The following is a 22,166-nucleotide window of genomic DNA, read 5'->3' as shown; positions in this document are numbered from 1 at the left end:
CCAGCACCCTCTAATTACTTACCTGAGCCCCATCTCTGTCTAGCGATGTCCACAAATCCCTCAGCCTCCTGGGACTCTCCCTCCTGATTGGCTGAGACACAGCAGTGGCGCCATTGGCTCCTGCAGCTGTCAATAACGGTCAGTTAGCTAATCAGGGGAGAGAGGGGGCAGGGCTGAATGGCAGCTCTGTGTCTGAATGGACAAACGGAGCTGCAGCTTGGCTCGGATGCTCCCATAGCAAGCTGCTTGCTGTGGGGGCACTCGACAGGGGAAGGGGCTGGGAGCAGCAAAGAGGGATCCAAAAAGAGGAGGATCTGGGCTGCCCCGTGCAAAACCACTACACAGAGCAGGTAAGTTTAACATGTTTGTTATTTAAATAAAGAAAAAAAAATTAGACTTTACAATCACTTTAAGCTTTGACAGTAAATACTGGTAGCTGATTAGTTTCTTTGTTGAGCTGCACCTGATTTTGCACTCTCCAGTCTTAGTAAATTAACCCCAATGAATCAATGCAGAGTTTTTATGTTTAATTATAACGCTAAAGACAGAAGAGTAATTTGTGTATGGTGGGTGGCTAATTTTAAATTACAGAGAGAACAGATCCGGAGTTTGGATCAAGTATTTATGGTCCCACCAGTACATGGTAGCTGTCAAACACTAGTCAGTACACTTATTTAATGCATGCTATAACAGAGTTTTTTATAAGCTCCATTCATCCCTCTTTTAGATATGTCTGGCCATGTGTTGCCAGTGGTAAATACAGAAACGTCCTTATTATTTCTAACATGGCTTTTCCTGTTTTCACACATTGTAGAAAGTATGCTTATTGGATTCAAATAGGAACCAGAGGCAAAAATACATTTCTGCTTTCTGTTTATTTAAAGCCAATTAGCCATAAGCTATTATGAATCCGTGCCTATTTTAGCCTATGTGTTCACAATGACTGTCAATTTATAAATTATATACTAATTTAATAACTGTACATATTATGCTGTAAGTACGAATCAGTGATTAAAATGCATAAGTATACTTTTCTTCTCTCTATTAGGGATGCATTGCTAGTTATTCAGTGGAATATTCGTGCTTTTATGTCTGTGAAAAACTGGCCTTGGATGAAGCTTTACTTCAAGATCAAGCCTTTGCTGAAGTCTGCCGAGACTGAGAAGGAAATGGCCAACATGAAGGAGGAGTTCCTTAAACTAAAGGAAGCACTTGAAAAATCTGAGGCCAGGAGGAAAGAACTTGAGGAGAAGCAAGTCAGTTTAGTGCAGGACAAAAATGATCTCACTCTTCAGCTACAAGCGGTAAGAAGCCATTAAACATGTAGACTTATACAAGCTTCTGTTATTACTGCCCTGCTTTGTGCTAGACTGGGTTGTTGTTAAAGCGGTAGTAAACTCTGCTTTTTATCTTGTACCTACAGGTTAGCCTATAATAAGGCTTATCTGTAAGTACAGTGAATATCTCCTAAACTGGCACCGTTTAGGAGATATATACATGTGTAGCAGCTGGTGACATCACCGGTGCATGCGCACTGTGCTCTCAATGGACAACATCCATTGAGAGAGCTGTCCCATGACTGGGAGTGACGTCTTGGCCGCTCGGCCATTTGGAATGGCCAGGGCCTGGGAACCCAGAAAGAAGACCGGGTCAAGATGGAATCCCTGTCAGCGGTGAAACATTTTGGCACATAGAAAATATAGAGTAAATACGTTAAACTAATTTAATATATTTGTATGTAAACTTTACTCTAGGAGCAAGATACTCTGGCCGATGCTGAGGATAGGTGTGATCTACTGATTAAAACAAAGATACAAATGGAGGCGAAAATTAAAGATCTCACAGAACGCATAGAGGATGAAGAAGAAATGAACTCAGAGCTCACTGCCAAAAAAAGGAAACTGGAAGATGAGTGCTCTGAACTCAAGAAAGATATTGATGACCTGGAGATAACACTGGCAAAAGCAGAAAAAGAGAAACATGCAACTGAAAATAAGGTGCGTGTCTCAATCAACATTGCAATTTAATCACAGCTATAGAAATAGTAGACTTATTTATATTACATGAAATTCTGATTAATGAATATGTCTGTTTCATCATCATCATCAACTCAGGTCAAAAACTTAACTGAAGAAATGGCAACTCTTGATGAAACCATAACTAAATTAACTAAAGAGAAAAAAGCTCTACAGGAGGCACATCAGCAAACTCTGGATGACCTTCAGGCTGAAGAGGACAAAGTCAACAGCCTGACCAAAATTAAATCTAAGCTAGAACAGCAAGTAGATGATGTGAGATCAAGAAGAATTTTCCTATAATTGTAATGTGCTTTCTTTGTCTGTCTGTCTATCTCTGTCTCTCTCTGTCTCTCACTATGCATATAATATACATATATATATATATATATATATATATATATATATATATATATATAGTATGTTTTTGAAAACACATGCCAGGAAACCTCATGACATAGAAACTTTTGCATTTTAGCTTGAAGGTTCACTAGAGCAAGAAAAGAAAGTTAGAATGGATCTAGAAAGAGCAAAACGGAAATTGGAGGGGGATCTGAAGTTGACACAAGAGAGTCTAATGGATGCGGAAAATGATAAGCAACAGATGGATGAGAAATTAAAAAAGTAATTTTATAATGTTGTGTATATATTTCTTTTTATTCAAAATCCACAAAACATTCAGGCTTTTCATGGGTCCAGCAATTTATCTGCCAGTTGAGTGCTGTTGTTTTTCATGGTGCATGTTTTCTTTAGGGCAAAGCACTATTGATGTATAACAAATTGTTAGTAAGGAAGCATCTTTTGGCCTTAACAGACAATACTGTGTTTGCTGGATGTAATGGACGAAAGCAACATTTTGTAAAAATATTTAATATACATTTTTAAGTTGGGGAAGGAAATACAATTAAGTACAATTAAACTCATTGTAGTTAAGTGATGACAGCCATATTATTTGCATATTTACAATAACATTTTGTTTTGTACATTTCCAAGGAAAGAATTTGAAATCAATCAGTTGACATCCAAGTTGGAAGATGAACAAGCTATCATCATACAGCTCCAGAAGAAAATAAAAGAACTTCAAGTAAGAAGATAGCAATAATAACCTATTAGTACTTTTTTTTAAAACAATGCACATATGCATTGATGGAACATATTCTATGTTTTGACACAATCTATATATTATAACTAGGATTCAGTTTGAACATTTCCATTATTTCCTCTGTATGTCTATTGTCCACAGCCAAAACTCTACAGATGCTTGTACGTTTTTCACATTGACTTTAATAAATAGCAACAGTACTGCCTCTAATTACTGTATGCTGGAATAATGACATTGCAGATGTGGGCACTCTTTTATGGAATTTCTCATGTTCTTAAAATACTGAAAATATCTTTATGAAAACACATCTGTACCTAGATTGCAAGTGCTAATCTGCTTCCAAAACTGCTTCTCAAAATTTTAGTTGCTTGGATGTGTCTGGGTTCAGCTTTTCTAAGTTACGGTCACAGACCAAGCAGGCAGCAAATGAAAGACAGAGAAATGTGAGAATTTCTCATCACCAGTGTAGACAGCCAATGAAGTACAATTTTTGGAAGGTCAGCAATAAAGCCAACATAAGATTAAGATGTGTACATTAACACTAACATTTTGGTGACAGATGTTTCAATATTGTTCATGCTTCTTATGGTGAGTAGGTTTTGCTTTGTTACACGGGTTTCCAATCTTTATATTAAATAGTGGTCCAAAGTGCTCTTGTCATCTTGTCATTTTACCTATGATATTGCTTATGTTATCCTCTAGGCTCGTATCGAAGAGTTAGAAGAGGAACTGGAAGCTGAACGCGCAGCACGAGCCAAGGTAGAAAAGCAGAGGTCAGATCTCTCCCGAGAGTTGGAAGAATTGAGTGAGAGGCTAGAAGAAGCTGGGGGAGCAACCTCTGCCCAGCTGGAGATGAATAAGAAGAGAGAGGCAGAGTACCTGAAGATGCGCAGGGATCTGGAAGAAGCCACTTTACATCATGAGGCCACAGCAGCTGCTCTCCGGAAGAAGCATGCAGACACTGTTTCAGAACTTGGAGAGCAAATTGACAATCTTCAGAGAGTCAAGCAAAAGCTAGAGAAAGAGAAGAGCGAACTCAAGCTGGAATCAGATGATTTGGCTTCCAACATGGAGCAGCTGGCCAAATCCAAGGTGGATAATATTTTGTAGCACTCATAGTATATCACTATGTGTTGCCTCATTTCATTGATCAATACTAAAGTTACTCTCTAAAGCAACTCTGTCACTAAAATAACGTTTTTGTAAAAAAAAAAAAAAAAATTCCCTGCAAAGAAGAGCATGTACCTATTGCCCACTCTGCTAAAATATTGTCCCCAGAAATCTCTTTTCAAAGTGACACTTTCAGGAGTATCAATCTCTTGTGTCCCCCACTGTGCTAAGTGGTCCTTTCCAGTGACCACTGATTTAGCTACATTACAATTGCATTATTCATTATATTATCTAATTAATTAAATTAGACATGCTAGTTCAAGGAAGTGACTTATTGAACAGGTTTAATGTCACTGCCCTAAAACTGGTATGTGACACATGAATCTGCTTTCATCTCCTTTCAGATTCCATTTAGTAGGTATGGTTTTCAGAGAATATCACAGAACAGATTTTCTTTTGTAACAGTTCTTGTCAGCTATTCTGCTGTCTGGAAAGTTGGGGCTCTGTAGTGCAAATGTTTGGGGAATAACCTTGCTTTTGTTTTCCTTAAAATAACAATGAAAAAGGGGCCAGAAGCTGGTTATTAAAACGATCAGGTGCCTTAAGGGTAGATTTAAATGTACCTCTAACTCTACCTCTCCTTTAAAGCCTGATCTGCATTCGGATTGTGCTTCAGAGGCGATTAACCCCATTTTTGGCGACAAATGTGACGCAACCGCATGTATTGAACGCAGTTGTGGGGTGTTTGTGGTGTGTCCTCTTTCTGCTGAATGCGTTGCTACATGCCGGGTAGATGTTGCCATGGTTGTGAAGTAAAGCATCATGACCATAGCATGTAAACATCCCCATCTGCTGCCTATTGTAGCTTAAGGGGGCTGTAAAAACGCCTCTCAGCTGTGCATTTTTACTGCTAAACTTAGCCTAAAAGGATGTAAACCAATAGTCCTATTACTAGGGCTCACATATTCTCCTAATGATTAAGGCCTCATGCACACTTGGCATTTGCATTGCTCCTCTGAAGGTCAGAAATCCTGGCAGGAGAAAGGGTGCTTAAAAAAACACACCCCTTAATGCACATTTAGGCTTGTCAAGCATTTGAGTGTTAATGGATTTTATTGGCCAAATAATAATTTATTCACCTAAACGTTTACATGCATTTAGGCGCTTTAGGTGTATTTCTGCTCTTCGGCTCATCTCCTGAACACCCTTTTGATGGCTTTGCATTCTCAACCTGTAAACACTTCTCATCTAATATGCCCGTAAATGCCTGTGTGTGCATGGACACATAGACTAACATAGAAATGCTTTTAGAGGCTGAATTCCCTTAATCACAGTATTGTTAATTTAGGCTAATTTGTACTACAATGTATCTTCCCAGGTAGGCCCAGCTTTTCAGACCAAATTACTAATAACATCCAGGGGAGTTGTGGCTCTGTATTGAAACGATGTTGGCTTTTGGCAAGTTGTATCTATTCAGCCAGATATACTGTATATTGTTTCATAATAATAAAGTCTGATCTATATAGTGTAAAAATATAGTGGAAAGTTTGTTTGGGTCTGTTTTGTCAATGGCATGAATCAGAGAGGTCTTGTATTCTCAACCATGATTATACTGTATGTATAGCATTGAATGTGCTTTACTTAAGTCAAGTCAAGTCAAGCTTTATTGTCATTCTACTACACGTGAGGGCATACGGTAGAATGAAATGTCGTATCTCACAGGGCCACGGTGCTACTTAACCAAGTACTATTATGATTTAAAGTACAAAATCCATAAACTTGTACAGATAATATTTTTATGACATTAAGGAGCTTTGTATATTTAATACAGGGCATATCAGAAAAACTGTGTCGCACATATGAAGACCAGCTTAATGAAACAAAGGCCAAGTTGGATGAGATGACCCGTCAATCAAACGATCTCACAACTCAGAAAGGAAGACTGCAGACTGAAAATGGTTGGAAAACTTTGTTCTCTAAAATCACTGTTTTATTAGTATTATATAATTATCTTCATAAGAATATTTTAAGAGAAGCAGAAAGCATTCAAATAGTACACTGTTACCTACACTTAATTTTTTGGGGCTTGGTTCACATTGATTTTATTTCAGATGCGACTTGAGTTGCACTGAGTAACATGGCAATTTAAATAACATTGCTTCTAAATGTGCTCATTCACATCAATGCAGCGTAGCTGCGATGCAAATTTGGGGAAGGGCCCGGTGTCAATTTGGTGCAATGAAGTGTGATTTCATGTTTCATGGACTCCAAGGTAAATACATCAAAATCGCATTTATGTGTATTTTTAAATGTGTTTTTGTGCACCATTTGTGCTGGTTGTTAGGAGCCTAACACCCAGTGACTCATTGGTTGTTAAGGAGCTGGCCCCTGCCAGCGTCCTAACAAGATGAGTCATCCCTGGTGTCAGATGGATTCCTTTTGGTTTGGTATGGATTTTAGGGGGAATCTCACTCCAAAAAGAAAATAGCATGGAGTCCCCCGCAAAATGCATACCAGACCCTTATCTGAGCGTGCAGCCTGGTGGGCCAGGAAAAGGGGGGGGACAAGCGAGCGACCCCCATTACTCCTGAACTAAGAAAAATGTCCTCAAATGTAAATCCATTGTCAGTCATGATGAACGCTGGCTACTGTCCTGCACAATAAAAAAAAAATAAAAAAAAAACACTGCCCGCCAAACACAACCTCTCCCGTCGCTTGAACTTACCAAATGACAGAGCCGCTTCCCCCTGCTACTAAGTAAACAAAGGAGCAGGGGTCACTTGGTGATGTCATGGGTGACCTCAACCCCTATAATATCATACCCTGGAAGATTTGATAAGTCACCCCTCTGCACCCCCACAACCACCAGACCATAAACATAAGGTGATTTGCAAGAGGGGGGTCCCCCCACAAGTTGAGGGCATGTGGCCTGGTACGGTTCAGGAGGGGGGGCACTCGCTCATCCCCCTCCTTTCCTGGCCTGCCAGGGTGAATGCTCAGATAAGAGTCTAATATGGATTTGGGGGGTCATGCATTTTTTTTTCGCCATGGGTTCCCTTCAAAATTCATACCAAAGCAAAGAGCCTAGTATGGATTGGGGAGGGGCACCCGCACATTGTTTTTTTTCAATGTCAACTCTTTTGATTACATTCTGCTGTCAGCAGAGACAAGCACATGATTACAAGGCATAGCATATAATGTTTCTACGCGTTTCGTGGAGTTTATCCACTCATCAGGAACAATTTGAGGTAAAAATATCCATAAAGAGATAAATGAATGCAAAAGGATCAAATAGTTGGTACGAGGGGGCAGAAGGAAGAGGAGGGACATAAATTCCCCAATCACTCTTACCTACAGGTAAGCTAAATCTTCAAGAGGTAATGTTGACAGCTGAGGGCGCCATGGGAACAAACATCCCCGGGAGCTGAGGCAATAGTCTCCACGGCCATAAGGTGGCACAAACAGCAGGGAGTGAAACATCTATAGGACTGTAGTCCCCAAAAACAATTGTATAGTATATACTGAGTGATGATTCCAGAGTACTTCTCTGAAAAAATAACAATGTGTAAGTATGTATGTGAACCTGCACAAGGGCAGACGGTAAGACTACAGCCCATAAGGGCATGTGAAAGTGTGGAAGACTAGGTGGAGAGTAGAAACACAGTGAAAGAAGCCACATGACGTCATACTAGCCCTGGTTAGCTATGTGGCTTCTTTCACTCAGTGGTTCTACTCTCTACCTAGTCTTCCACATTTTCACATGCCCTTATGGGCTGTAGTCTTACTTTCTGCCCTTGTGCAGGTTCACATACATACTTACACATTGTTATTTTTTCAGAGAAGTACTCTGGAATCATCACTCAGTATATACTACACAATTGCTTTTGGGGACTACAGTCCTATAGATGTTTCATTCCCTGCTGTTCATGCCACCTTATTATAATTATTATTATTATACAGGATTTATATAGCGCCAACAGTTTACGCAGTGCTTTACAATATAAAAGGGAGACAATACAGTTATAATACAATAAAATACAAGAGGATTAAGAGGTCCCTGCTCAGAAGAGCTTACAATCGAATAGGGTGGGGCAGGTGGTACAAAAGGTTGTAACTGTGGGGAATGAGCTGTTGGAAGTGATAGGAGATTCGTTGGAGACGTGATAGGCTTTCCTGAAGAAATGAATTTTCAGGGATCGCCTGAAGGTAGCAAGAGTAGGGGATAGCCGGATAGATGGAGGTAGCGAGTTCCAGAGGATGGGAGAGGCTCTGGAGAAATCCTGGAGACGAGCATGGGAGGAGGAGATGAGAGAGCTTGAAAGCAGGAGGTCTTGAGAAGAGCGGAGAGGTCGATTTGGGTGATATTTGAAGACAAGATTAGTGATGTAGCTCAGGGCAGAGTTGTGAATGGCTTTGTATGTTGTGATTAGTATTTTGAATTCAATTCGCTGGGTGATTGTTAGCCAGTGTAGGGATTGGAGTAGAGGGTTGTCAGACACTGAGTGGTTGGTAAGGTGGATAAGTCTGGCAGCAGCATTCATGATAGACTGAAGAGGGGATAGCCTATGGAGAGGTAAGCCAATGAGAAGGAAGTTGCAATAGTCAAGGCGAGAGATCACGGAGTGAATGAGGAGCTTGGTGGTTTCATTTGTTAAAAAGGGGCGAATTTTAGAGATGTTACGGATGGTGAATTCTACAAACCTTATTGCCGTGGAGACTATTGGGGAATAGAGTGATTGGGGAATTTATGTCCCTCCTCTTCCTTCTGCTGCCTTGTGCCAACTATCTGATCCTTTTGCATTCATTTATCTCTTTATAGATATTTTTACCTCAAATTGCTCCTGATGAGTGGATAAACTCCACGAAATGCGTAGAGCCGTTATATGCTACACCTTGCAATCATGTGTTTGAGATTCCCCTAGGACTATGCATTTCATAAAATTTTATCTTTATCAATTTTAAGATCATTTATGTTTACCTCTAACCCGAACAATGTATTCTATATCAATATGTTCATCACTACAATTGTGGATCATGTTTAAATATGTGTATATATATATATATATATATATATATATATATATATATATGAAATATGAAATATTAAGATGATATCTATTGTTCCAATGTTACATAATTTACTATGAGTCTCTGTATATGGACGAGGAATCATTAATCATGTCTTTGCATACAAGCTTTGCAGTTATGCTTCATATAAAGTCCCACAAACCCTCCCTGTTTTTAATACATTACCAGGGATGGAGGCAGATGAACCTACCCACTCATTGCCTCATATAAAGTCCCAACTCCCTTCTCCCCCCTTTTTCTCATTCCTGCTGCTGACGGCAGGGATGAGTCATAGTACTCACACATTAAAGCGGACCTTCAGTCATTTTTTCAACTTTCCATCTATTAAATCTTCTGCCCTTGTTTTTTTAACTTTGGATAGTAAAATTTTTTTTCTGCCAGTAAATACCTTATATAGCCCACTTCCTGTTTCTTGTCTGGCAAAAAGCCTAATCTTATGACATCATGCACAGCTCTCTCCCTCACTCTTGTTATGCCCTGTACACACGGTCGGATTTTCCGACGGAAAATGTGTGATAGGACCTTGTTGTCGGAAATTCCGACCGTGTGTAGGCTCCATCACACATTTTCCATCGGAATTTCCAACACCTAAAATTTGAGAGCAGGCTATAAAATTTTCTGACAACAAAATCCGTTGTCGGAAATTCCGATAGTGTGTACACAAATCCGACGCACAAAGTGCCACGAATGCTCAGAATAAATTAAGCAACGAAAGCTATTGGCTACTGCCCCGTTTATAGTCCCGACGTACGTGTTTTACGTCACCCCGTTCAGAACGATCGGATTTTCCGACAACTTTGTGTGACCATGTGTATGCAAAACAAGTTTGAGCCAACATCCATCGGAAAAAATCCAAGGATTTTGTTGTTGGAATGTCCGATCAATGTCCGACCGTGTGTACAGGGCATTAGAGTTTGCTAGGAAGGGAGCGGGGAGTAGTCATAAGAGGGCCAATGAAAGCTGCAGGGCTGCAGAGCTGGAGCTGTGCCTTTGTGTAAATCCAGGGCCTAAACAGGCAGCAGCTTCAGCTGCCCACATAAAATAATATGCAAAGTGGTTGGAGGGAAGCTTCAGAATGGAAAAGATGTTTTTATTACAAATTATGTGAGCAGACTGCAGTTCCTCTTTGAATGTATCAAATTTGCATCAAGTTGCACGTCAGCTGCACTATAAAATTGCTATGAAAATTGGATCAAATTTACAGTGCACCAGTGTGAACCTAGTCTTATTCCACAGCCCACACAGGGTAGAAAAAATACGAATGTCTGAAGGAGGAAGTATTTTCTTACATGTCAGGTTGTTTCGCAACTACTCAATAGACCTTGTGTTTTTAAACAAACGTACCTGTATGCATAGTAGATTTGACGTGTCTGTTTAGCCTGAAACAGATGGCTTAGAGATTGAAAGTATGAGCTGTATTCTTTTAATGGATTTCCAGACAGTCAACTTTTAAAAGCACAAATGGCACATGTATTTCCAGACTTCAGATTAGGAACATAAAGAGCATATTTGGCAGCTGTTATCTATTGAGTATGTTGCAAACAACAAGTAGATCTTTAGATGGTGCTATGTTGCTGCTATTATGCTAAAAAAAATGTATTTTATTATTGATAAAACAAATGTATTTTTTCTATTTTATCTGTGAGTGAGAGACACGTATTTATTTGACTTAAGTCATAGGAGTCTATTGACTAAACGTTCACTTAGAAGAATGAAAAAAGTAAGCTATAATCACTTCACTCACCTAATCCCATGCAAAGCAAAATTCTGTTTTTCAAATTCCTTTGCAGATGATTAGGTAACCAAATGGAACACTGTTTTACACTGTTTAACTTGTAACTAGATAAAGTGTCACATACTGTATTTGTGATATGTTAAATAAAATTGGAATAAACATTTTTTTTATATGTATAATATTTTTATCCTTGTAGCATACCATCAAATATAAATCAGTGATTTTATGGTATTGAAGCCAGAGACATTTGGTGAGACAAATCCTAAAAAAAAAATCTACGTATATCCCTGGAATTTAGGAATAACTAGCAAGTAGATTCACTGAGATTGCCATGGTCTGTAACGTGCCTCATTTGTCCTGTGCTAGTTAGTTGGCCTAAGCCCCCACGTTTCTGTGCTACAGTATCTCAGAAAATACCTCTTATGGTGAAAGTAGAATGATGTATTCTTTTGGAATTCTACCTAACAGGTGAATTTGCAAGGCTTCTGGAAGAGAAGGAATCATTAATAAGTCAGTTGTCACGAGGGAAGTCTTCTTTTACTCAACAAATTGAGGACTTGAGGAGACAGTTGGAGGAAGAAACAAAGGTAATTAATAGCTAGTTACTTATATACCATAAGCTTGAACCTTACAAAAAAAAAACTTGGGACATAACAAAAAATAAAAAATTACTGCTGAATAGAAGAAAGGCTACTGTTCACAGATAGTTGCTATGGGGATATTCCAGTAAACCAAACCTGTAACTCATTTGTAGATAATTGTATACAGTTTTGGAAATAAGATTATTTAGTGAATGTAATAAAAGGTCATCGGTGTTATAATAAAAAATCTGGCTTTTCTATGATTTACCAGAATAAACAAAAATAACTCATATATTGATTAATAAAAATAGTCACTAATCTACCCATAATCAACGATGACCCCAGTCATTGATTACTCAAACTTTCTACCAGGTGTTCACGACCGTGCCGTTAAAACCTTACTAAACTCTAACAAGTTCTGTTTAAAGCACTTTTTAAATGTTGGATAAGTATATTATTCAAGCCATGACAGATCTATTGTTAAACTCCTGGATAATAAACCAGATACATAACCTCATGTGGCTACATAGCAGACCCAACCTGTTTGACAGAATTATGCCTTTTGAGGAACTCTGTCAAAAGAAAAGTCCTCCTCTTAACCACAGCCTTTCTAAATTATATCTCATTCATAATAACCCATCACAATACTTTACACCTCCTTATATCTCAATATGGGGGAAAAAATTGAAGTCTAAATTTACCCTAGAACATATACTGTAAAACATAAGGATCCATGCTGAACAAAATTCAGGAGGGTTTTGTTTAGGATTCTCACATCTGGGTACAGGGTCCCAAAGACCCGACCCTATATGTACCCCCATACCTCACCTCTATGTTGAAGATACAGTCAGCATAAAAGTACAATGGTGGTATTATGGTGTTTCTGAAAAAAATATAAACAATATAACATTCAAGATGACAGATATAAACTTGGGTAAAAAAAACACATGGCCACCTAAAAATGCTGCAAGGATATGTGCCTCCTTGTGCTAGAGACAAACTTCCCCTCTCTCCTGAGCCTATGGTGTGCCAACATGAATAAAACCAAAAAACAATGGGAGACCTTAGGCTAGCATTAAAAAACCAATAAGGAACAATTTTTTAAGACTTTCAACATTGACAAGCGTATCATACCTTGCTTACCTTATCCTAACCTTGCTTACCTTATCCTAGCCACAAAAATACCTTGTCACATGCACCTAACTGTCCTAAAAGGCAGTGATAAGATAGACAACTAGATTAAGAAACAATTCTTATTGACCTCCTATTGATATGCTTCAAAACCCATTACTCTCCTCCAAGTGATTAGTTATTCCCAGTCTTGTGGCTGGACAAAACCTTCCCCCGCCCCTCAGCTTTTTAAAATTGAACAAAAAAGAGTAGTTGCAAATAAAAGGCAACCTGACAAAATTTGCTGTTTTTGTAGAGCAAGTTATATGATGAAATCCAATATCTGATCACTTGCTATTAGCAACAATCCCAACTATTTTATTTCCACTAAGAGTCCTAATGTTACTTTGCCTAAAAGAACTATATTCCTTCCCTTCTACATGATCACATTTTATATTTCAATTTTATTTTCTCAGGCCAAAAATGCACTGGCACATGCAGTGCAGTCTGCCAGACATGACTGTGACCTCCTTCGTGAACAGTTTGACGAAGAACAAGAAGCTAAATCAGAGCTCCAGAGGAGTCTTTCAAAGTGCAATGCTGAAGTGGCACTGTGGAGGAATAAATATGAAACTGATGCCATTCAGAGGACAGAAGAGTTAGAGGAAGCAAAGTAAGCTGCAAGTTTATTTCATGACCAGTCTTCAATGGTATTTCCACAAGTATTGGACTTTAAATATTTATCTGCATGAAAATAAATGTATTTATAAAAAGAATATGCACAGAATCCAGCAACATCTCTAAGAAACAAGTGGGTGATTAAATCCACGGAGTTCTCCAACAAATAAGCAACAAAGTGTAGATTTGCCCTTTCATTTTTTATTAGTACAATTAAAAAAAAAAAAAGCAAAACAGTGGCAAAAAAGTTAAAATTAGATTGCACGTGTTTAATTTTTTAATATAGTGGTGCAAAATGCCGTGATTACAAGGTGTGGCTAGCTGTAACAACCAATCCCAATGCAGTTTAGCTGACTACAGAAAACTGTCATCTGGTTGCTAACTGCTTCATTAAATAAGCTTATACACATATATATATATTTTTTTTGTGCCTCCCTCCATAGGAAAAAGTTAGCTATACGCCTCCAAGAGGCTGAAGAAGCGGTTGAGGCAGCTAATGCAAAGTGTGCATCTCTGGAGAAGACCAAGCATCGTCTGCAGAGTGAGCTAGAAGACATGATGATTGATCTGGAAAGATCCAATGCTACTGCTGCTGCCATGGATAAGAAGCAAAGGAACTTTGACAAGATTCTAGCTGACTGGAAACAGAAGTATGAGGAAGCCCAGGCTGAACTAGAAGCTTCACAGAAGGAGGCCCGCAGCCTGAGCACAGAGCTCTTCAAGCTGAAGAATGCCTATGAAGAAGTCTTAGATATATTGGAAACTGTAAAGAGGGAGAACAAAAACCTGCAAGGTAACCACTTTGCTTGATAATAGAAAAAAAATATTTAAAGCATAGGTTTATTTTAAGATATACCTTTTTGGACAGACTGAACTTAAGAAGAAATAGAGAACTTTTATCAAAGCTGTGTTATATATGCATTTACTGTATGTGGATCTATCATCAGGTCAGCACTGAAAAAGTGACATTGATAAGAATGATGAGAAGTGTGATTCGAATCTGCCACTTACTTCTTATAATCCTTGTACCCCCCACTTTAACACTGCATTTCCCAGTTCTTCTCTGAAATTATGCTCCTTTTATCACATTTAATGGAGCCCCTATGTTTTCTTCATGTATGTAAAACATTAAAGCAACCCTGTCTAGAAAAAGGAGCCTTGTAATAGTAGAGCTCTTAATCAAACCTCTCTGGTGGCTTGTGTCTCTTACTTTTTCTCATCTCTAGCACTTTTTGGCATTCAACACTTCTGGGAGTGTTGGGTTCCCTTGAATCCTGCCATTTACCATAGTTCCATCCTCTGACCCCTGCATCACTGCTGAGTCCTGTAGTGAATTAGGGGTGGGAGGATGAAACTACAAAACATGATGGGGAGCACAAACATCTGACACCTGTAAGTGTTGAATGCCAAGGGACTAATTGTGGCTGTATTGCTGGAAAGGTAGGAGACATGACCTGCCAGAAATATAGGAATAGGAACTCTTCTCTGGCACCTTTACTTTTTTTACCATGACAGTATCACTTTAACCTACAATGAAGGGCAAATCTAAAAATGAGTTCATAATGCCTATTACATGTGAGTGGACATGTAAATGCAGGCACAAAGGTATTGTTGGCACAACATAGAAGATATTTAGATAACTAGTGGGATGTTTAAGCTGCAGGGAAAAACCTAAAACTGCAACATCACTGCTATCTCAAATGTGAGAAGGTTGTTCAATTATTACAAATTTATTTTCCATTTCAGAGGAGATTTCCGACCTGACTGATCAGATCAGTGAAGGTAACAAGAGTCTGCATGAAGTAGAAAAGGTGAAGAAACAGGTGGAGCAGGAGAAGTCAGAGATACAGCTAGCTCTGGAAGAAGCAGAGGTAAGACCAACAATAATCCAAGGAATTTATTAGAATTCTCTCATAGAGCAATCTAGCTTTTCTTACAATGGCTGTTAAAACCTCCCCTAATCCACTAGATGGGGCATTACATAAAGACAACACTAGTTGTTGCCATTTGTAAACTTTCCTCTTCCAGGAATTTAAAACTTTTACATTACAGCTAGATCTGAGTAAACTAGTCTGTCTAGACCAAGGGTAGACAACCCCCGGCACACCAAGCCTCTTTTGCTGGCACTCAACTCCATCAGCAGAGCAGAGCAGGGAAGTGTCAGTGAGACACTAATGCATTCCAATTTCAGAATTCCCCATACCACACCTGCACTGAGGGGGAGCCACTGTGCCCCCACACATTGTAATAGATGGGAAACATTGTTTGGTTCTCTAACTGTAGCTGCGATCGTCAGCTTTTGTGATGGGGAAGATATTGGGTGCAGTTCTGCTGGGGGGGGGCCCTGTTTCCAGGAGGAGGAGGACTGTCATTGGCCACTGCTAAAGCCAATCACAGTCCTGCTAGCCCCATCCACCATCTCAGAAAGAAGGGATTTCACTGTGATTGAGAAAACCACAATCAGGTGACAGTTTGTGGAATTACTGTTGAGCTTCTGGGAACTTTGTTGAAATTATTCCTGAACCTTTGTGTCACTTACTACTGTGTCCCTTTAAGCCACAGCCAGTATTCAGCGCAATGAAAATTACACCCAACCACTTTTTCTCAGCCGCGGGGGGCCCAACTTATGATCCTGCACACAAGCCCACTGCTTTCAGAAAATGCCCCTGACCTGAGCTCATCATTGCGCATCTATTTCATATGCTTGTATATGACATCACATACATCACATACAAGCACGTGGGCTGGATGCGAAAGGTGGCTCAGCAGGATGAGTGTGCCAGGACAGGTAGATGTGTCTCATCTCTGCTTCCTTTCACCACTCTGCTTATCACGCAAATCATAGATGAGAAGAGGGTACAGCGGTGGAGCAGATGAGCAGGAGGGTACAGAGGTGGGGAAAATGAGCAGGAGGGGTTCAGAGATGGGACAGAAGAGCAGGAGGGTACATCCGTGGGGCAGATGTGCAGGGAGGTACAGTGGTGGAAGAGATGAGAAGGGGATTCAGCAGTGGGACAGAAGAGCAAGGGGGTACAGTGATGGGCCAGATGAGCAGGGGGTTCAGTGTTGGGCCAGATGAGCAGGGGGTTCAGTGTTGGGGCAGAAAAGCAGGGGGGTAGAGCAGTGGGGCAGATGTGAAAGGAGGTGTATTGGTGGGGCAGATGAGCAGGGGGTTACAATGGTGGGGCAGGAGAGCAGGGGGAACAGAGGTGGGGCAGAAGAGCAGGGGGGTACAGAGGTGAGACAGATGTGCAGGAGGTACATTGGTGGGGCAGATGAGAAAGCGGGTTACAGTGGTGCAGCAGATGAGCAGATTGGTTCAGTGTTAGGACAGATGAGAAGGCGATTCAGTAGTGAGACGGAAGAGCATGGGGATACGGCGGTGGAGCAGATGTGCAGGTAGGTACAGTGGTGGGACAGATAAGAAAAGGGGTACATTGATGGGGCAGATGAGAAGGTGGTTCAGAGATGGGACAGAAAAGCAGGGGGGTACAGTGATGGGGCAGATGAGCAGGGGGTTACAGTGGTGGGACAGATGAGCAGGGGGGTTCAGTGTTGGGCCAGATGAGAAGAGAGTTACAGTAGTGGGAAAGATGAGCAGGGAAGTTCAGTGTTGGGGCAGAGGAGAAAGGAGGTACATTAGAGAGACAGATGAGCAGGGGCTTACAGCAGTGGAGCAGAGGAGCAGGGGGTACAGAGGTGGGGCAGATGTGCAGAGGGGTGCAGAGGAGAAAGGAGGTACATCGGTGGAACACATGAGCAGGGGGTTACAGTGGTGGGGCAGAAGAGCAGGGGGAACAGAAGTGGGACAGATGTGCAGGAGGGACAGTCATGGGGCAGATGAGCAGGGGGTTACAGTGGTGGGACAGATGTACAGGGGGTACAGAGGTGGGGCCGATGTGCAGGGTAGTACAGTGGTGGGGCTGATGTGCAGGGGGTTACAGTGGTGGGGAAGATGTGCAGTGGGTTACAGTGGTGGGGCATATGTGCGGGGGGTTACAGTGGTGGGGCATATGAGAAAGGGAATACACTGGTGGGGCAGATGAGAAAGGGGATACATTTGTGGGGCAGATGAGCAGGGTGGTACAGTGGTGGGGCAGATGTATAGGGGTTACAGTGGTGGGGCAGATGAGCAGGGGGGTTACAGTGGTGGAGCAGATGAGCAGGGGGGGTCAGTGTTAGGGCAGAAAAGCAGGGGGTAGAGCAGTGGGGCAGATGTGAAAGGAGGTGTATTGGTGGGGCAGATGAGCAAGGGGTTACAGTGGTTGGGCAGATTAGCCAGGGGGTACAGTGGTAGGGCAGATGTGCAGGGTAGTACAGTGGTGGGGCAGATGTGCAGGGTAGTACAGTTGTGAGGTAGATGTGCAGGGGGTTACAGTGGTGGGGCAGATGTGCAGGGGGGTACAGTGGTGAAACAGATTTCCAGGGGGAACAGTGATCTGAGGTGTGAAGGTGCAGGAATTGGGACTCATCTGAGGTGTGGAGTTGCAGGAATTGGGACTGATCTAAGGCGAGAGAGAGTGCAGGATGTTAATTTCTCACTACTAAAGTAGTTTACAGCATTTACTTTATAAAAAAAATCTTTTTCGTGATTGAGAGTGTTAAGTTGACATTTTTTCTGTTATAAAATCAGCACGCTCAATGTCTTTGAAAACATTTTTCGGCACACTGTGCTCAAAAGGTTGCCTACCCCTGGTCTAGACTAGATAAATAGGTCACTTAATGGCAATTATGTCTCTATTGAGATAGTCATAGTTTTTTACAATATAATTTGTTTATCAGAATTATATTACCCAAACGTGACATTTCAGTTTCTTTGTTTTCTGGAAAACTAAATCATGCAGTAGTATTTATAAGACTCAGGGACGCCAATGGTGTGTTATCCCCAACAGAAGTTGGCCTTACTGCTGCAGACTGAACTTTGTCTTGTATTTACCAGACAGATTAGTGTGGCAGGTAGAACGATTTTTACATTTTGACTGCTTATGGTAGGATAAGGTAGAAGATAATTCAGTTAATACACACTCTCAATATGCCTTTTAAATAGCATGAGTCCATTGTCTTTGGTTAAGAAGGGGGTGTATTTCATAAATGATATGGAAATGAAGGTGGCAAGATTTGGACAGTGATTGGATGTGGGGCTGAAAATAGAGGTCAGAGTCTGGGATTACAGCACCCCGGCATGAGGAGAGAGAAGAACAGTTGTGCTGTTCATCCCAGTGGAAAAGTCAGGGGAGGGGCAGTTGTTTTTTGGGGTCAGGAGTAGAGATATAGAATCTTAAATCATCAGCATAGAGATTATATTGGAAGCCATGCAAGGTTAACAACTGATCAAGGTAGGAGGTGTAGACAGAGAATAGAAGGGGTCCAAGGATAGAGCCTTGGGGGACTCCTAAGGAAAAGGGAAGAGGAGAGGTAGAGAAAGAGTTGTAGGTAGTACTGAAGGAGTACCCAATTAGGTAGGAGGAGAACCTCAAAAGAGCAGACTCCTGGAGGCCAAGGGATTGAAGTTTTTTGAGGAGGCGGTCAACTGCATCAAAAGAATCAGAAAGGTCTAATTATAAAAGTATTGAGTAGTGGCCATTGGTTTCAGCAGTTAGTAAGCTGTTAGTGTGTTATAGAGGGTCAGTTTTTGTGGAGTGTTGAGGGCAAAAGCCAGACCATAAGGGGTCGAGAAGGTTGTTATCAGTGATGGCTCAGATGGCTGTAGACTAGGCATTCTAGAAGTTTGGAGGTAAACAGAAGCAAGAAGTTGGGTCTTAGGTTGTTTAGACTGGTGGGGTCCAGTGAGGGATTTTTAAGTATCGGAGTGACCAGTGCATGTTTTAGAGGGAAGGCGATTAAGCCACTAGAGATAAGAGAGAAGTGAGAGTACAATAGTGAAGGTGGCTAAGGTACTTGTGAGAGAATGAGATCCAAGGGATAGCTGATAAGATGGGCATCGGAGAAAAATTTAGCAACCCCCTCTGTACTGACGGGGTCAAAATCTGCAATATTGAATATGGTGGTAGACATGGTCGGGGGAATTCATAAAGGGTATTGTAGACACCCTTTAGAATTCCATTGGGGTGCAGCACCAAAAGAGTTGTTACTTTTGACCAATTTATGTACTGTACCTATCACAGACAGGTACATGAATTTGTTGGTGTCTGCATTGGGGAAGGAGTGTCTACACTGAATGCTCCTTCCCCAGTGCACTCACTCCCACCCTCTCTCCCTATCTACTGTGTCCATCACCTTGACAGGTGCTTGACCAAGGAATTTTAATGTATGGGTGGGCAGAACTGACTAGTTCCCCATCAGGCCCACTCTAATTTTGGGTATGGGTGTGTGTGGATCTATAATAATTATTTAGTACAATAGTGGCTTTTGAATCCACACACTGGTGTTCACTGTTACTATAAAGTGACACAGACCTAATAGGAAACTATTCTCTCAGTTCCCCATCAGGCTCCACCCACCCAATGACAAGTCATTTCCCAAATGTGGGCATTGCCCATATTTGAGTAAAGATATTAGCTGTAAACCCATCCATTTTGCTTACACTTAGTTTCAGCCACAGAATTTCCTGGCTGACAGGTAAATGAGGCAGGGGATACAGCCCTGTGTAAAACTGTTACATATATGACAGCTTTCCAGCACAGGCATAGCCTTCTCTGGTTAGGCATGCCAGATCAGAGTTGGTCTTAATTACCGCCAGTTTCCTAAAGCCAAGAACTGGCCGTAATTCTTTAAGTATCGCTCCCATAGTGATGCATTCTTAAAGTGGTGGTAGTAAGAACTGCCTAGATTTGCCAAATGTGTGGATAATGTTACTGACACTGCCGCATATGCTTGCTTGGTAGTAGTTCGTAACCACTTGCCGACCGGCTCACGCTGTTATACATCGGCAGAATGGCTCTCCTGTGCAAACTGATGTACCTGTATGTCAGTCCGTAAAAGCAGGATAGCGCGTGCCCGCCAAGCGTCGCAGGAGCATGCCGTGGGCTGGATGCCCACCGGCAGCCCGTGATCACGGCAAGGGGAAGCAGAACGGGGAACTGCCTATGTAAACAGGGCATTTCCGCGTTCTACCTAGTGACATGACAGGGATCTACTGCTCCCAGTGATCGGGAGAAGTGATCTCTGTCATGTTTCAGTAAGCCCATCCTCCTACAGTTAGAACACGCTGAGGGAACACACTTAACCCCTTGATAGTGTTAAGCCCTTTGCTGCCAGTGTCATTTTTACATTGATCAGTCCATTTTTATAGCACTGATCAATGTAATAATGTCCCTGGTCCCCAAAAAGTGTAATTTGGGGTCAGATTTGTCCGCCGCAATGTCGCAGTCCTGCTAAAAAACGCAGATCACTGCCATTACCAGTAAAAACATAAAAAAAAATTAAAGTCCCTAAATCGATCCTGTAGTTTGTAGACACGATAACTTTTGCGCAAACCAATCAATATACGCCTTTTGTAATTTTTTTTACCAAAAATATGTAGAAGAGTATATATATAGATATATATATATATCTATATATATCAACCTAAACTGATGAATACATTTGTTTTTGTTTTTTTATGGATAGGCATTATAGCATTGTTTTGTTTTTTTTTTTTAAATTGTCGCTCCTTTTTTGTTTATAGAGCAAAAAATAAAAACCAAAGAAGTAATCAAATACCACCAAAAGAAAGCTCTATTTTTGGGGAAAAAAGAATGTCAATTGAATGTTAAATGGGGGAAATAACTGTAAAGTGAAGATTTTGTCACAAATTGTATCTATCTTGTTTTTAAAATGATTGGTAAAGTCCTAGGCAGTGAATGAGTTACTGGGCACAAAGTAGAAAGTTAAAAGTAAAGAATGGATGAAAGGGTATTAATGAGAATGATAAAATAGATCTATTTTGCAAAATGGAGGGAGGAATTATATTTTAGGAGAGCATATTTATGCAGGAAAAAATTCTGAAGTAACCAAGTTTTACACCACACTCGCTCAAGAGCGCGACTACATCTTTTGAGACTTCTGGTTCTATCTGTTTGCCAGGGTTGTGTCCAGGGAGGAAGAGATTGAGCTGTTGTACACAAAGGTAGCTAGGTCAGGGCAGTACAAGAGTCAGATTTTGTTGTAGAGGTAGTCAGTAGCAGAACAGAAAGGGGAAGGGCTAAAGTGTGGAGGGCTTCTGATGTTAACTGCTTGCTGGTTGGAGGGATAGGAGGTTAAAGACAGGGAGAGTGTGAAACTGATAGGGCTGTGATCAGAGAGAGGAAAAGGGGGCGTTGGAGAGAGGAGGTAAGAGTGCAGAGCTAAAAGATTACAAGGTGTTGCCATCAGAGTGAGTTAGAGTATCTGTCCATTGTGTTAGGTCAAAAGATGAGGTTTGGCTGGAAAACGGAGAGGTTGCTGATGTGTTACCATTACCAGTATGTTAAAATCATCAAGCTGTACTATGCTTTTATTCTAGTCATTTATCAATATAATGGATTCCTGGTTTATGTTATTATTAGGGTGCACTTGAACATGAGGAAAGTAAAACCCTCCGATTTCAATTGGAGCTATCTCAGATAAGATCAGAATTTGAAAGAAAATTGGCTGAAAAAGATGAAGAGACAGAAAATATCAGGTACTTTCTGTTATAGGATTAGGCATGTTCATTATTTAAAAATTGTGTGTGGGTCAAAGATGACCCATGGTTTTCAAGCAAAGTCTGACACAGCAATGGAATCCCTAACTGTGCCTAAAAGAAACTGCAGTGCATGCAGCCAGTA

At 40.9% G+C, this 22,166-nt stretch overlaps 1 protein-coding gene across 1 annotated transcript in view; it reads left to right on the top strand.

Annotated features, from left to right (window-relative positions):
• The window catches only part of MYH15 (myosin heavy chain 15), a 76,948-nt gene that overhangs the window by 41,572 nt on the left and 13,210 nt on the right, over window positions 1-22,166 (top strand). The window contains exons 24-35 of the mRNA XM_073614977.1: window positions 1,049-1,304; window positions 1,755-1,997; window positions 2,115-2,291; window positions 2,494-2,639; window positions 3,009-3,099; window positions 3,820-4,209; window positions 6,059-6,185; window positions 11,519-11,637; window positions 13,218-13,414; window positions 13,863-14,212; window positions 15,166-15,290; window positions 21,906-22,021. Coding sequence (XP_073471078.1) covers window positions 1,049-1,304; window positions 1,755-1,997; window positions 2,115-2,291; window positions 2,494-2,639; window positions 3,009-3,099; window positions 3,820-4,209; window positions 6,059-6,185; window positions 11,519-11,637; window positions 13,218-13,414; window positions 13,863-14,212; window positions 15,166-15,290; window positions 21,906-22,021 — 2,337 coding nt within the window. The remainder of the gene's footprint in view (window positions 1-1,048; window positions 1,305-1,754; window positions 1,998-2,114; window positions 2,292-2,493; window positions 2,640-3,008; window positions 3,100-3,819; window positions 4,210-6,058; window positions 6,186-11,518; window positions 11,638-13,217; window positions 13,415-13,862; window positions 14,213-15,165; window positions 15,291-21,905; window positions 22,022-22,166) is intronic.

The sequence above is a fragment of the Aquarana catesbeiana genome, linkage group LG02 (assembly GCF_042186555.1).
Source record: "Aquarana catesbeiana isolate 2022-GZ linkage group LG02, ASM4218655v1, whole genome shotgun sequence".
In the NCBI taxonomy this organism is placed as follows: Eukaryota; Metazoa; Chordata; class Amphibia; order Anura; family Ranidae; genus Aquarana; species Aquarana catesbeiana.
Note: the sequence above shows the minus strand (reverse complement) of the source record. Positions and strands in the feature narration are given on the sequence as shown.